Source organism: Bombus fervidus, chromosome 3, assembly GCF_041682495.2.
Source record: "Bombus fervidus isolate BK054 chromosome 3, iyBomFerv1, whole genome shotgun sequence".
Classification (NCBI taxonomy): Eukaryota; Metazoa; Arthropoda; class Insecta; order Hymenoptera; family Apidae; genus Bombus; species Bombus fervidus.
This window is the reverse complement of record NC_091519.1, coordinates 5776871-5792838: the sequence shown is the minus strand read 5'-3', so window position 1 is coordinate 5792838 and position 15968 is coordinate 5776871. Positions and strand designations below refer to the sequence as shown.

The following is a 15968-nucleotide window of genomic DNA, read 5'->3' as shown; positions in this document are numbered from 1 at the left end:
CAAAGAGCCAATGTGTTTTACACACAAAGAAACTATCGTGCTTTGCAGATGTATTCAGTATAACTACCAGAAAAAAACACGGATATAGCTGGTAAAAGCAAACATTGTGGTGTGATATGCATTCTTCAAGCATGTGCCCGGGGTAATTTCAAAAAGGAGGTGGATATTTCGTGGCGACATGTCGTTAGAATCTTACTGTCTGGATATTGAGAGAACTTAAAACGGCGATCAGATTGGCGAACTCTGACTACATTGTAGCCAGCTGCCCAGCGGACAACTCTGTTTTTCAGTCTGCTTTTTAATCCTTCTGCCCCATAAAAAATACGTCATTTATTATAAATATAAAGAAACATCGTTCGACTAATAAAATAAAACAAAAAATTAATAATAATACATTTAATGACTTCATATCACTCCAACGTGTAATGTACTAACTTTTTGCTTTTAGCCAGGTGTAACTGGATGCTTCGCCAGCGTCGTTGGATGCAAGACATTGGAACATTCCTGAGTCATCCATGGTTAATTTTTTAATTGTTAAGGAGCCATCTTCTTCCAGTGCGTACCTATACATAAAAGTGAAAAAGAATATAGAAATAGGAAGATAGGAGAATTTTGAATTTGATAGATGATTTCAGTTGAAATACATACTTTAGGTAGTAATTAATAAATTTTTTTTACTGATTGAAAATTTAGCAGTTTTTCTAAAAATCATACCTAAATCCAAGAAGATGATCAACAGGTTCTGCATTTCGAAACCAAGTGATTTTAGGAGGAGGTACACCGACAGCATCGCATGGTAACGTTACAGTTGATCCATAATCACTAAGAGTCTCTCGTTTCAATTCCGTTATAAAAGTTGGTTTTTCTAAGATATTATAACATAAAAATAACGCATATGTGGGAAATTTTAAGGTTACAAATCTCCAATTGTTGAATCCGTCTTACCATATACGACAACATTAGCGCTCGCGTTCACTGTTGGATATCCACCGCTTCTTAAGTCCACATGGCACGAGTATACGCCGGTGTAAGTTATGTTTGCCGATATTAACGCCAAAGTTCTATTCCATGAGTCGTTAAAACTATATGATATCCTCGAGTTCTCGATGGGGATCCCGTCTTTCGTCCATAAAGTTCGTAACTCATGAAGAGACCTAAAATTACCCGTTTGAAACATTTCTCTCACAGAACAGTTTCATGTAGAGTGATTACGAGCCAGTTTATCAAACTTTCAAAGTGTAACCCATTCTCTTTAAGAAAGGGAAAAGGTATAAAGTCTTACTTTTTCAAAGGTTTATTTTATATTATTGCAAATATTCAGATTTTGTAGAATGGAGGTCGCAAGAGCATTATTATTTTATTATATGACTAATTTGTATCCTTTCTTCTGTAAAATTCACGAATTACCTAGCATTGGCTATGCAATGTATGTAGGTAACGTCCTGGTCCTTGATGATTTGAGTGTCCTGTGGTTTCACTATGATACTAGGTGCCACCTCAGCGTTGGCATCTCCCGTAACTTGTAACTTGAAAAAGGGACTGTTCTCCTCTTTACCCAATTGCGTGTTAATGGCTCTGGCCCTGTTTAACATATAAAAGTACGAAAGGAACATTTCCTTTAGTTTCTCTAGTTATAAGAAAATTACATGTAACGAAAAATAAGTTCCTTTATTCCTTTATTTGAAAATTCCCTTAAGTTGAAAAATTTCACTGTAGATACATAAATGAATATATAAACTTTTAGATTGACAGCTTATATAGCTATCGTCCCGTAAAGTTTCACGGGTACTTTATCCATCTGATGACTACACAAGGTAACTCTGGACCAGTTACTTTAATACGAACCTGTACAGGCCTTGATCGCTCTCAGACGCGTTCAGGATAAGCAACGTGTGATGAACAGACGCATATTTTATGCCGTATAACAACGAGCCATCGGACGTGAACCATGTAACATCAGGTGCAGGATGGCTTTCTATCGGTGGCAGCGTTAAAACAGCCGCGCTGCCCGATTTCACGCTCACCATCCTCTCTGTGAGATCCTCGAACACCCCCATATCTGGACAGGATAATATTACGGTGTTACTTTCATCACGCTGGATGCATTCACTGCGACAAAATATGTACGTTGCTCATGATAATCAGAGCATCGTGTCCTAGAGCGTGATAAAGAGGAGAACGCGGATGGATCGAATGTTGCTGTGCGCGATAAAACTCGCTGTGTTTAATTTACAGTTGGCTGTAGTATGTAGCTCGACTTTGAAATAGCATGCTTTTCGTGTAATTCGTTTCCTGTTTCTAGTTTTGTTATGGTAGATCGAAATGAATGAAAGTGAAAGCAACTGAAACGTGTCCGATTCTTGATTAAGATTAATTAGGATAATTAGAAAAATGTGAAACTGTCATGTTTAAGTATATACGTACAGGCTACCGCAAATGTAATTCTTTCACTAAATATAGATCCTACGTCGTTCGTGGCGACACAGTGATAAACTCCTGCGTCTTCTCTACGTGTACTTTGTATTCGAAAATAAGGCTCCGAAGTAAGCTCGTTGCTGAGGGGTACCCCATCTTTGAACCACTTGTATTTTGGCTGAGGATTTCCTGCGAACAGAATGTAAACGTAATAATGTATCAGAAAATAATACTTTATTTACTTGAATTTGTCAGAGGACAAACAATTTATATAATTGAAGTTCTATCTTTTAGAAAAGATATAAATCATTAAGAATGAAAGTTTCATTAACATAACATTTTACTAGATACATTACATGTACTACAGTGATGATCCTAAATTTGTGTATTTTCAACAAATTATTACAATTTACACGATTTTAGTTTTCGTTTTCACGAATTATATCTAGTTCACGTTTAAATGTCACGAATGATGACAGTTCAAGGTGTTAATATTTTTCACAGATACTATAGGCATTCTTCGTTTGGTCAAGAAGTAGATATAATATACAACGACCTAATACTATTAGTACAGGGTCATACTATCGTATTACGGCACTACGGTGCAACTGTAAGGCTTCATCTGGCCACCGTCTCATCCGGCTGTTATTCGATATTTCATGAGAACAATGGGATATTAAAAACACGTAGGAAAATTTGTCAGTTTCCATAGAACTGAAATTCGAGTAAAAAAAAAACTCCAGAAATCTCGAAAATGAACCATAAATCGGAATAATCACATGATTGTTTCATATCTCAAAACTTATCGACTAAAATAATTTATTAAATTGTACATTTACTAATTGTAAGAACAAGACAATTTTTATTTTCAATTTGATGATTAAAATTTGGAATACGAGAAAAGTATGTTTTATTAAGCGAACTCTATAAGGCTTAATCGATTCATCTTTAAAATAATATAATATCGCGGTAAAATCGAGACGAGAAGAGATTCTTAATGCATTTGAAATCATCGCTTCCGAGTCGAATCTCGTCGAATATCCGTGCTACGTTCCCTACTTACCTCTCGCTTGACACTGCAGAAATTTTGTCCGATTTTCGCTAAGAATATTACCGCTGCTGGAAGGCTGAGTGGTGAAGCGCGGTTCCTGAAGGGTCTCTGTAAAAAGATCGAAAGAGCGAATTTAAATATGTAGTTCAATTACGCTGTTACTCGCGAACAAATTGATTAGATCGATATAAAATTTCGTGTAGATATACCTTTAGACATTTTCATAGATTTTTCTGGAAGTACTTATGAGATTATTAAGACTATTAAAATAACAACATTTCATACCTTGTACAAATTTGATATCGAAAAAATTGAGAAAGGGATCATAAAATCGTTATAAACTGTACGAGAAATAGTTTTTAAGGTACTCGACGAATTAGTAGCTTCATAACCGAAGTAGTAAAAAGAAGGGAATTCTTCGAAGTAGTTCTGAATGTTACGCTAAAAAAGCTGGATTTTAATTCCTTAGATCCTAGTGATTTTGTAAAAAGACACGTTTCAATATTGTTACTAGTACCTTCTTCCTTAGCTCAAGAAAATTTTCGTCCAATTTACGGAACTTTTAAGGAACGGAACAAAGTTTGAGAGACAATTAAGGAAAAAGCGTATATTTGGACAATTAACGGCGAAACAAAGAGAAATATCAAACGAACAGGTTGAGCGTTGCAGTGAATTCGTCGGTTAGCCGATGAGAAAGTCCACCGTATTCGCCCCCATCTTAAAAATCATCGGACCGTGTCAGAAAAGAGGGTGCACGTGTCGGTTTACGTCCATGTGACTCGGTTCTACGGCATCCGGCTGTTCGCATTCTTTACTCTTCTCTTCATCCTTTTGGTATACCGTAAACTACGCACGTCTAAACCTGATGACTCAGTCGTTGTTACATGGGACTCGAACATAATGCACGTATACACCATAAACTATAACTTTATAAGCTCTTTTCGGTTGCTTCGCACGGCATTGGAATCCATGTAGTTATTTACTTCGTGTATAGTTCCTGTATTCATTTATTCGATTACTACAGAGTACTATTGCATTCTTTTTAATTAAATTATAGAATTTCAAACTGTAGATTATGCACGATGAGTCTTACAATCTATTTGAGCGTATAGTGTAGAGAAAATTTTCTTGGTCAGCCATTCATTTGGTTAATAAGGATTTGTTAACTTTCACTTGAAGTCGATGAAAAGATAACACCATACGACATTAACGCTGCAAATTACAAGTAACCGCTAATGTGGTTAAGTTTCATTAAAAACTGATTCAAGCATTAACACGCTAATGGAGTATAATTAGAACAGCCTGTGAAACGATTATTTCCGAGTAAAGTCGTTTCCTTTCAGCTGTACATACAAACGCGCAAGAACACTTTACGACGACGATGTGTTATTGTGTTTTTTGGCGTATGGAGTCCCTCGTCAAGAGGATAACATTTTTAATCTTGAACGAGCTGCGGAAAAAAATAAATATTCTTTATTAGAGAAATTACGTAGAAAAGCATTTGAAATAGGAAAATCTTTCATTTGAAATTTACAACAAAATTAATTTTAGTACCAGAATGTACAATTAGTGTTCCGAAATTTTTAGAATTCGACTGTCTTTAAACTTTCTGTCTGTTTTAAATATTTTTTATAATCAAATATTCTATAATTTTAAAAATCTTCCTTTTACAATACGATGAAAACGTAATGCGATGAAAGAAACCATCTTCGCGTTAAATAAGAGCCACGCAAGAGTAACGAGGGACGGTTTCTGAGTCGATAAATTGGAATGATCGTTGACACAATAATCGATGGTACACTCGATAATAATTTCTTGAAGGCCGGCTCGAGAGGTTTGTCTTGTTGAAAGAAATGATATAGAATGGGGAAAAAAATAACGGGCTATTATCTTTCAAGTAGCATTTTAGACGGTCGTACTTGGTTGACAATTTCTATTTCCATGACCATATAATCATCAGTCGCGTTAGCTTGGAACGATGGCAATGAATTACAGATACGATAAATACATGTCCATTAGAAAATATACACAATATTCTCCTGCTTTTATTACTCGATTATACGTACACGAACGGCATCTTTGTGTCTTCTCATGGGAATATTTTGTTAGCTCGAGTACGCTCTTTATGAAAAGTTCATAGATTCCGATTTTAATAAGTATACAGCAATTCAAATCTAAAATAAAGAAAAAAGTATCTATTCCAACAAATATATGTATGTATAAAACTATAAATATAATAATTTTCTTATGGAAAATTATCTTCTTATGCAACTTATCTCCAACTTATCTCTAACTTCTGGTCCGTATCCAGATAAAGGTAGAGAACACTAATCAAACTATGTAGAATTAATTTGCCATGGATAAACACACGACACACCCTTTCATTTATAGAGCATAGCACAGCTTCGTCTTGAAGCATAAGCACTGCGCTTAAGGACCGCCATTCATTATTCTTGAAATCCATCAGTGTCTAGGAGTGCCACGCAATGTAATACTTAACTAGGAAACTTTCTATTATATATCTATTCTGACTTAAAATTGCACTACATCTATGAATGCGCGACAGAACTATCTTATCGATATCACGTTGAAATATACTCCGTGTCTCACAAGTTTCTGTACAACTTTTATTACTGTTATTAGATAGAGCTTATCGTAATTCATTCTAATGATAAACGCTACTAACTAATAAATCCGACTCTATAAATTCGTTTACAGACTTTATAGCATAAGGCGTAATCAATAATATTTAGGCTCAAAAACTGAGAAAATCTAAGGAATAGCGTCTTAAACCAAATTTCTTATTTTTAACATAGAATTTCTGAAATTCCAGGAAATTTACTGCGCGAGAAAGTAAATGCACAACAGGTTGTTGTTCAAAGGAAGCTCGATGTGTGCGCAAACGGTAAGTGTACAAGTTTAGCGAAGTATTCTTTCTGGTGAGATGGCGAGAAAAATAAGACCAGCTGATTACCTCGTTTTCTTCAACGCACCGAAATAAGACGGAACATTAATGCGGTCAGGCTGAAATAAGAAGCGGCAACTTCATATGCGCTCCTTATAGCATCTCAAAGAGGGATACTCGAAGAGCTTTAATAAGTGGAGCACAACGGGTGCTGCTTTTGGATCCTGCATACACTGTAGCATAGTGAGCCTGGAATTTCCTTTTATCATTTTAATCAATTTAAATCAATTTTTATCATTATTGTAATTTTTATAATACTTCTATGTGTGTTATTTTCTACATGATAAAAATGAATTAAAAATGTAAAATGCAGCATTTTACTTTCCTGTTTTTAGTTATTCCATGACGAAATGTCAGTACTTGACTACCACACCGTGTAACATGGTATAACAGCATGCATTAATGTGACAATGTAATCATTTGCATAGTATAGCGGTGTCGTCAGTAAAACTAACTAACTGTAAAGCTTAAACGCGGTATAATTAGGAAATTTTGAAATTAGGAAGCGCATCTGTATCAGCAGAGACTTGTATAGATGCTATTTTGTATATTTTCAAAAAGGATAGTACAAGTAATGACAGAAAATCAATTTATCATACATCTTCAAATTTTATAAAATTCTACTTCATCTCTGTTCTATCAAGATGAAAAGATAGTTTTGAATAAATCGAACTTTTAATACGCTAGATATTTTGTAATATTCTACATTCAATATTCAATCCTTTTCCATAATTTTAACACGAAATTATATAATGTAAACGACCGAATACCGAAAACTCATTCAAATACATCTGAGAATTGCCGTATTCGCCCCGCATTTTATGCAGCCTCTTTTGAATTTCCGATTCGAAAAGTTCGCGTCAACGTGAACGATATTCAAGATATTAAACTGTGGGAAAAGAACAGAAAATTTTTCAACGACCTAGAAGCTGCTCGAGTTCTAAGGAATATTTTGAGGCGTTGAAAATATTACATATTTTCGTGTTCACAAAGCATTCCGTGTCAAACTCGACGGTATCTTTATGTATTTTCATATCTCTTTTCTTCAGTACCTTAAAAATTGTCCTATTCTTTTTAAATAAAATACTAAAACTATTAAAAACGTACCAAAAAGGTGTATAAAAGTGCATAAAAATATTTGACTGGGTCCAAAATGTAAAGTTGGAGTTTCTATCAAAGTTCACCCATTTGTCTACGAAACGAATGCGAATAGTTAATTATATAGTAACGTGTTTTGCTGACCGGTAACCAACCAGAATTCGATCAATAAGTCGAATAAAACTAATTGCTATTATTTTTTAATACTAAGATGCGAATGAAAATCAATACGAAATTAATCTTGTTCTGAATTCGCAAAATTAAAATTGATACACGATATTCACAATGTCAAGTAATTTTAATAATTCACAGCAGTATTTTGTAAAATTTAAGGAAGTTTTAAATAACGTGATTCAAACGTATACATTATAAATATATATTACTTCGAACTGCTGAATAGTTCCAAAGGCTATTCATGTACCAATGAATATTCTCATTCACTAATGACTCCTTATATTGATCGTATCAATTACTCACCTCACAAGGAGGTGCATGATTTCTGTTTCACCAATTTTATTATACTATTTAAACATATCCAAAATTATACTATTCAAACATATGCAGTGCGGTATATTACTCAAATATTTTGAATTAAAATACCCATACCTTTTGATTTAACATTCTAATGCCTAAATTTTTAACATCTGCAAAAATACAAATCATTATTATAATACAATATCTCTTATAATTTTTTCTACAAAAACAAACTAATCTTTATTATTGATATAAAATTCCAATCAGTTCAACGCAGCATAAGTTCTCCTTATTTTTTGCCAAATAACAGCAGAAGAATAGTAATCAACGAAGCATGCAAATGAAATAGATTTTCCGGTGATTCGTCCATCATTGTCGGCCAAGCAGCGTACGAGTTCTATGAAAGGAAAAATCAGGTTTATTCAGAACGACAATCGTTGCACGATTTATCCAGCACATGCTCGTGTTATCGTGGCTGTACAAAAGCAACGGTACACGTTGCTGAACTACTGAACCCCTATTTTAAGCACCGCAGCTGTCACACGAAATACGGTAAGAGAGAGGGTATGCGTTTACGCACAAGGGCAAGACTGCAGCCCGTGGATAATCTGCTTTTACTAACAGCATATTACTAAGTTGAGGATATACCGGATCTGTTTGAGAGACGCTCTCCTTGCTCCCTAAAAATATGCGCGCTCTCCACAAGGGTTGAAGTTTTCACTGAAAGTGAACTCGACCTTGGATGGATCACTTTCCCTGTATCACTGCCGTGTTAGATATCTAAACAGGAGTTAAATACATAAACGTTTTTATTACAGACTTCGAAATTGAAGGGTTTCGATTGGAGACATCTTATAACTTCTAGGTATATCTTCAAATCGATTTCAGATTTTATCATAACATTCGTGTCTCGTTACGATGCTAATGAAATGTCAAGTGTTATATAACACAAATATTCATGACTACACTGTGGACCTTTTTGAATGTATGAAAAATTGTAATGTGCAAAAATATACGAAATATACGTAACAATGACAAATGTATAAAAATCCAGCTTTCGTATACTCATTTAATTGCTTCACTTCTATCGTCAATTAATCTGTTCACCACATTTTCCATTATAAACCAACAAGCATCTATACAAATATCCCTACACACACCTCCTAAAAAAAGAAAAAGGTAAAGAATGAAGAGAAATTCCAACAGCGTGGCTTCTCCTTGTTGGATCAGCTTCGATCGAGACGAAGATGGAAGTTCAGCACTGCACAAAGAAAGCAAGTACGAGGTTGACCACCTGCAAACTGCAGAGAGAGGGAGACAGTGGCATGCACCCCAGCGGGCGGAAGCTATAGCTGGCACTGCGTGTTGTAAGACGCAATGCGCAACATTTTGCGGAGGCCTTCGTCGCTTATCGGTCAGGATATCTCACGTGAACCAGCCCGAATCAAAGTGAAACCCGTGCTGTCACTCAAATCGAACAAATTGCGCGCGCCATAATTTTTCTTTTTCCGGAGCGAATCCATGCTTCAGTAAAGTTTACGAACCCAGTTAAAGAAGGTTTGTAACTTTCTATCATTGATCCTGGCTTTCTTTCTTACTTTCCTTCTGGAGTGGTTCTTCTTGAAGTAGAAAACTAGTGATCGATAAAAGTGAGATTAAAATTTGTGAAACATTTTCTTTCATTTAGGAAGGTGGTTCGAATACTTTTAACATATTGATATTTCTTTTGAAAAATAGATAAAATATAAATAGCTTGGAAAAATGTATTACATATGGTCATAATCAAAAATTCGTACTGAATTTGTTCTTAGAATTTTAAAAGTCTTTTTAAAAGGGCTAAGAATAATTTTATCCAAAAATTTCCTGTACTAAAACATTGCAATTTATCCATCTGTGATATATACACTTGCGATAAATAGTCATAAAGTTTCAAAAACACCCATAAAGCCAACTAACAATAGTTTGGGGCGCAAGTATATCATAAGTTTCTCGATGTTCACAGTTTTTAATATTCGCGACAGGATATATCTCGACTATAAAGTCTGTCAACGTATTTGGCAGAACAAAGGAGTTTCAACAACTTCCAATTCGAAATAGTTCCAGGTTTGTCCCGTAAAGCAAATTTTCTACGCAACAGAGCAACATAAATTTCCATCCAAAAATGAGAACATATTCCAGTCTCGTACAAAACATGGCAATTGATCCAGATTGTCAAAGAAGAGATTAATCGATCGGAACCATGTGTTCATGCAAGATTTAATTACAATCTACAATTTCAAACGAAGTAATAATTCTTAAAAGGGTCAATAATTTGCTGTTGATTCTTTGCGCTGACTAGATTTATTTTCTTCAGTTATTTTAGTTTACCTCATAGATGTCCTAATATTTACGGATGGGGATGTAAGACCGAGTTCACGATATCTTTCAGGGTAAACACACGCTCTTTGGAACGATTCGATAAATCGGTGCGAGGATAGGCAGACGAGCGCAGAATGCGGCACTGGCGAAAAATCGCATCGAAAAATTGGCAAAGCCGGGCGACTTGTCTGTGCATTTTGGTCGAAAGTAATCGTCCATCTATCGTGCATTCGCTTTTTCTTCCCCTGGCATCAAATCGATATCGTACCATCCGCGCGCGATCGAAAACTTTCCTGCTGGCTTATCGTAAAAACACCCATTCGATCGTTAGTCATCAAAATTAAATTCAATTTAGAATTCGCAATTTTTTCCCATTTTGATAAGAAAAGAGAAATCGACAGAATTAGGATAAATAAGTTAAGGAAAATGACGATTCGAAACGAAGAGTTCGCGCGCCATAACGTTTCTTCATGAAACGATAACTTAAATTATTTTCATCCACAATTTGAACTATTTTTATTCATATACTTGTAAAGCTGTGAGTAAATCGAATAGATTTAGAACAATTTGGCATCCTTTTCCGGAAATATTACAATAGATCGAAAAAGATTTAAAATAGAGATTATTTGTTAAAATAAGAGATAGCAATTTACTGCACTTTTGTATTTGAAATTATTTCAATTTCGAATATTTTATAAAAAAAGCATTGTGTTAAGAGAAAATTTTGATAACAGTAACAAGCGAATAAAGCGTGAAACACAAGGATGTATTTTAAGAACTTCATATGTTTTCTTCCATCCGTCTTCACCCAATAATAATGCCATACTGGTCCTCATAAGTGCACACAAGTGTGAACATGAGGTAAGTACGCTTTGGTTTCGACAATAATAGTCTCTACCCTGTTTATGATTCATTAGAAGTAAAAAGAGCAATGTACTCAATGGAAGTGGTACTTTATCCTTTCGAGAAACAACTGAAGCAAAAAACAAGAGTCATTCGAGTTAAAGTGATTTATAGATTTGATCGTATACTTCATAACAGAAATGTAGAATTATTCCAATGAACTGAAGTCTACAGATCAAACAATTGTTCTTGAATACATATATAAAGGTATTTAAACATTCAATTATCCATTATATTACAATAATAACGTTTAATATTTAGTGAGGTCATTTTTAACACTCATTTACGCAGAAATATGCAAAGACCTTTGAAAAGATCTGATATATTCAACATAACATGTTCAACCATGTTCCCCATGAAGATTATTATTAAACGCTTCCAAAATGCGTGTTACCACATCATGAAACCAGTGCACTTTTCGCAACACTCAACGCTTCCCACCGAAACAAGCATGTTCAAGGTTCGTTATGCCAGGGTTATTTAAATCACCGCCGCTCTCACCGTATTGTTTACGCTCAATAGAGAGCGCAGGACGTGCTTAACCTAACCCAATGCTGGCTTTTTCTCGTCTACCGTCGACGAAAGGAGATCCCCAGAGGGAATCGTGGGGACATCGGAACAGGAACGTACGAAAGAACGAAACCAACGGTGCATCGACCCTCGAACACGTGGCATCGTCGTCGAATTCGAGCGTGTGTTTCTCCTAGGACCATATGCGCTTGGCTTCCTGGCCGCACTTCGCTTACAAGTGCACTTCATCGTCGGCTAAAGCCGACGACGGGTGGTTATTTCAAGGCGAACCCCTGAAAAAAAAGAAAAAGTTCCCTCCCTTCGCCCTTTGTCTAACGCCGCTGACTCAGCCAGCCACTATGCTAGACTGCCAATACCAGCACACAGAAATTGCTGAATTTCTTCTGTTTAACCTGGAGAAGCTTGTGCCGACTCGAAATCCTCGTTGCTTCGCTATTACGAGCATAACGTGGAGCTCGATCCCTCGTGGATATACTGTGACCTTTATCTTATACCTATACTTATATAATGGCTTGAATGTGTTAATTGTTGGTATATATAGCTCATTATGGCGAGGTTTGGGTTTATTAAGCGTAGAAAGCTTGGTTCTTGGATTTGCGTATCATAAAAGAGTGAATGGTAGCTTTAAGGATCCTTAATTATGATTTGAAGAAAGTTTTGATGGTTGATTGTTTTGTAAGAGAATTCTATATTTTTGAAATTCATTCTCAATTCTTTTGGTCTGCATTTGATAGCGATAGACTGCATAACTCCTATAAAAGCAGCCCTAAAACTTTCGCCATTTGCTCCTATCCTGAACTCACGATTTCTGGCTAAAACAGCTATTAAAATCGACCCGAAACTTTCGAATTAAATACACTCACGTAACATGTCAAAAGCAGAGAATCTACTGGATATCAGTAGGCATAGCACATCGATAAGAAAGGTAGTATAGTGGATCGATTTTCGGTGAACGTATTCCAAGAAATTGGTCTCCAAGACTACACGTAGGCAACAAATTAAGTAAATAGATAAAGAGTAATTAAATTAAGTAAATAAAGGGGGATTAAGTTGCAATCTTTTACTGGTCATGTACAATTGATAGTTGAAAAAAGGTTCAACCCACGACGGATCAATATGATTTAATTAATTAATATCAGTATTATCGAATTTACTGAATTAATATTTTAACATTATATACTTTTAATTTTTAAACAAATAATTAAAGACCAGTTCACCCATTCCCTGTTCAACAAATATAACGCAAATTTACCGCTATGAAATAAACGAAATACCGAGCACACGCGAGCATACAATTCCATTATTATATGGAATAATTTTATGTCTCGTATGGGTTGCATCATTAAAAATCTAAATTCGCTAAATCGGAAAACGTCACCGGGTAAAATATCGGAGCGGCGCGACGCATCGCTCGTCTGCATCGGGGTTAATGTCACTAACATGCTATTTTATTTACGTTCCGGTCGCGACACCTACTGAACAGCACAGCGTCATCCAACGTGCACCTATCCTAAAGGAGGATGCGTGATAGTTCCCGCGGTTACGATTTCATTCGGCTTTGGAGTGCAGGCGGTGGCTTCTGAATTCCAGTCTCGACCGTGAACCTCGTTCATTTCGGTCGGCTGCACTGGCAGATAGCCAAATATCTCTTCTTCCCTCCTGGTAACGTGTCTAAACGGCCACCGCGAGACAGAGTCCGACTCTGTACTCTCCAATGCAATCGCGTTCAAGTACATTACACCGGAGGTCCAATGCCAATCCGAGCCGGCGCTGCTTGTCGTAGCGTCAAACCAGTTTCTCGCCGATAAACGTGGCCTTCTGATGTAAACGTCAAAGAAAAATCAGCGGGCTACGCTACCAGTTACGTCATATCATTCTCAGGAAATAGAATTTCTCTATTTTTGAAAGATTCTTGAATGAGAATGAATGACTGAAAATGATAATTATGAGATGTTATAATAAGTAGGTTATTCTGAATGTTCTGAATGTAATTTTGAGTGATTTATTTTGATTCTATATTTATAATCTTATTCGGAGGTTTCCATAAATTACAGATAATTAGAACGAATGATGAAGCTTCGGTTATTTGATGGAAATTTTACTTACTAACCGATTAAATTAACTCATGCTGATTGAATTCACTTATCTGGACGTGAACTCTTATTAGATCCACGAAACATTTGTTGTTACGTAAAAAATCAGTGATCTATCTCCTATTATGTGAACTCCAGTTATATAAATTGCTGGTCTTCTGAAAGATGTATATAAATAAAATTTTACTCTATATAGCAAAAATGTTTCTATCTATTTTATTAGGTTTTCTTTATACTATAAAATTTATTACTATTATTATTATTTTTTATTGCTCATTTATGACTTTGACTCATTTATTTCAATAATTCCTTCATGCATAGAAAAAATATGTATATCAGATATGTATATGTATATCAATTTCCTAATCATTTCACGCAATACAATTTTAATGTCAAGACATAAAGTGCAGAAATGACAGGTTTTTGCGTGGAGTGCACAATGTGTATAGGGCACAATGTACACACGGTCGTTGTTCAAGAGTCGAAGAGTAACTCGTTCACCAGAGCAAAACCTTGAATTAGCACAGAAGAAAATCACCGACAATTCAGTGCACATTCTCACAACTTGCGCATTCCCACGACTGAATCTTCGCCCTTTTTTCGTCTACATTTTCTAGAATTCAAGTTTCCTTTACCTAGAAAGAATTCCAGAAAAAAATTTTGTAAAATGGCTCTTATTAACTCGTTTTTTAAATAATACAGACTCGTCACATTTATAGGAAAATTGTAACAAATGATACTACGTCTCTGTTTAGAACAAAGTAAATGTAGGTAAGTACTTTGCAGAATGAGGTCAACAATGAGGATAAGTAGGAGGAGAAAGATATGATTTTGTTACCATTACATATTAATGTGTATTTGTATGGATTCGAAATATAATGTGACCTTACCCTTAACTAGGATATTCTTAGAGTATTCTTCAATAAAATTATTGATAGAGCTACTTGTCCTCTTTAAAGAATATTATCAGAATTGATCCGTAATATCGAATCTTTGCAGCGGTAATCGAATGTTCTTTCAGGAACAATAATCCCATTTCATTGATTGATTTTTTGTGGCTACGAAAGCGAAATTTACAAAGAATATTTCTAAAATTATGAAATTCGTAAATTCGTATGTCGAAGAAAGTAGAAAGAGTAGAAAACTATCTTCTCATAAAAACAGTAGATTGGAATTGTAATCCCAACGTGATTAATAGTCCAAATTTCATTATACACATGCGAACGCGTGAAGAACGGGCAGAGAGATGCAGCGTGAAACAAAGTGTTTAAAGTTCATTGAACAATCGGCTGGAACGAGGCAGCTGGCGGTTCGTGATATGTAAATGGAACGTAAATTTGTAAGCATCGCGTGTTCGACCTAGAGAGAAAGAAGCCCTTTGAAGGGAAATCCTTCAGGAGAAGGGAGGAAACGCTGTGCACGCTATCATTTTTGCACTACCGAGTCACGGCAGTCTTTCTCCTCTTTTTTTCTTTCGATCGAACGATCGTTTAATCACGTTTCAGGCCTGTTTTTTTTTTCTTCTAAAGAAGATTCGAGGATCAGCCGATTATCTTCCCTGTGCCTGCAGATAAAACCGATAATTGGGTTGCTCGTCTCGGTAGTGAATGAGAATAATAGAATTGAAAATGATTTTATTAAAGAAAGGTCTACTCTCTTCAGTATTTAAGAATCTAATCTATCACATAAATTTATAATACATAACAGAAATCTGTTATATCTCTATAATAACCATACAGTAGGAGAAGAATGTCAAGTTTGATTATAAAATTGATTGTTTTCTTTTGTTCCCATGATGATTGTTAGACGCAATAAAGGAAGAAGAGTTTCTTCTCATTATTTATGTGGGAATAATCGTGTTGCAGCAAGATACAAGTTTTGCAATGAAATAGGAAATAGCTGTTTATAATATAGTGCTATAATCTTTAATTTATATCCAGTTCTGAAATTCATAAGTTAAAAGTAAAGTTGGAATTTCTTCAAATTGAATTCGATTATAAATTCAATTCGTTTTTATTACATTTTCGACCCTCGATACAAGTATGCTTAATAATAAATGGAAATGGAATGAATTCTCGAG

General features: G+C 35.3%; 1 protein-coding gene across 4 annotated transcripts in view; it reads right to left on the bottom strand.

The window, feature by feature from the left end:
* The window catches only part of Sdk (sidekick cell adhesion molecule), a 43745-nt gene that overhangs the window by 9503 nt on the left and 18274 nt on the right, over positions 1 to 15968 (bottom strand). For 2 of the 4 annotated variants that reach the window (XM_072000650.1, XM_072000651.1), the window contains exons 2-9: positions 3479 to 3574; positions 2425 to 2604; positions 1846 to 2059; positions 1408 to 1581; positions 946 to 1154; positions 715 to 865; positions 436 to 563; positions 197 to 307 (exon numbers count right to left, since the gene is read on the bottom strand). In XM_072000650.1, coding sequence (XP_071856751.1) covers positions 197 to 307; positions 436 to 563; positions 715 to 865; positions 946 to 1154; positions 1408 to 1581; positions 1846 to 2059; positions 2425 to 2604; positions 3479 to 3574 — 1263 coding nt within the window. The remainder of the gene's footprint in view (positions 1 to 196; positions 308 to 435; positions 564 to 714; positions 866 to 945; positions 1155 to 1407; positions 1582 to 1845; positions 2060 to 2424; positions 2605 to 3478; positions 3575 to 15968) is intronic. The other 2 variants (XM_072000652.1, XM_072000653.1) reach the window with 1 other exon arrangement.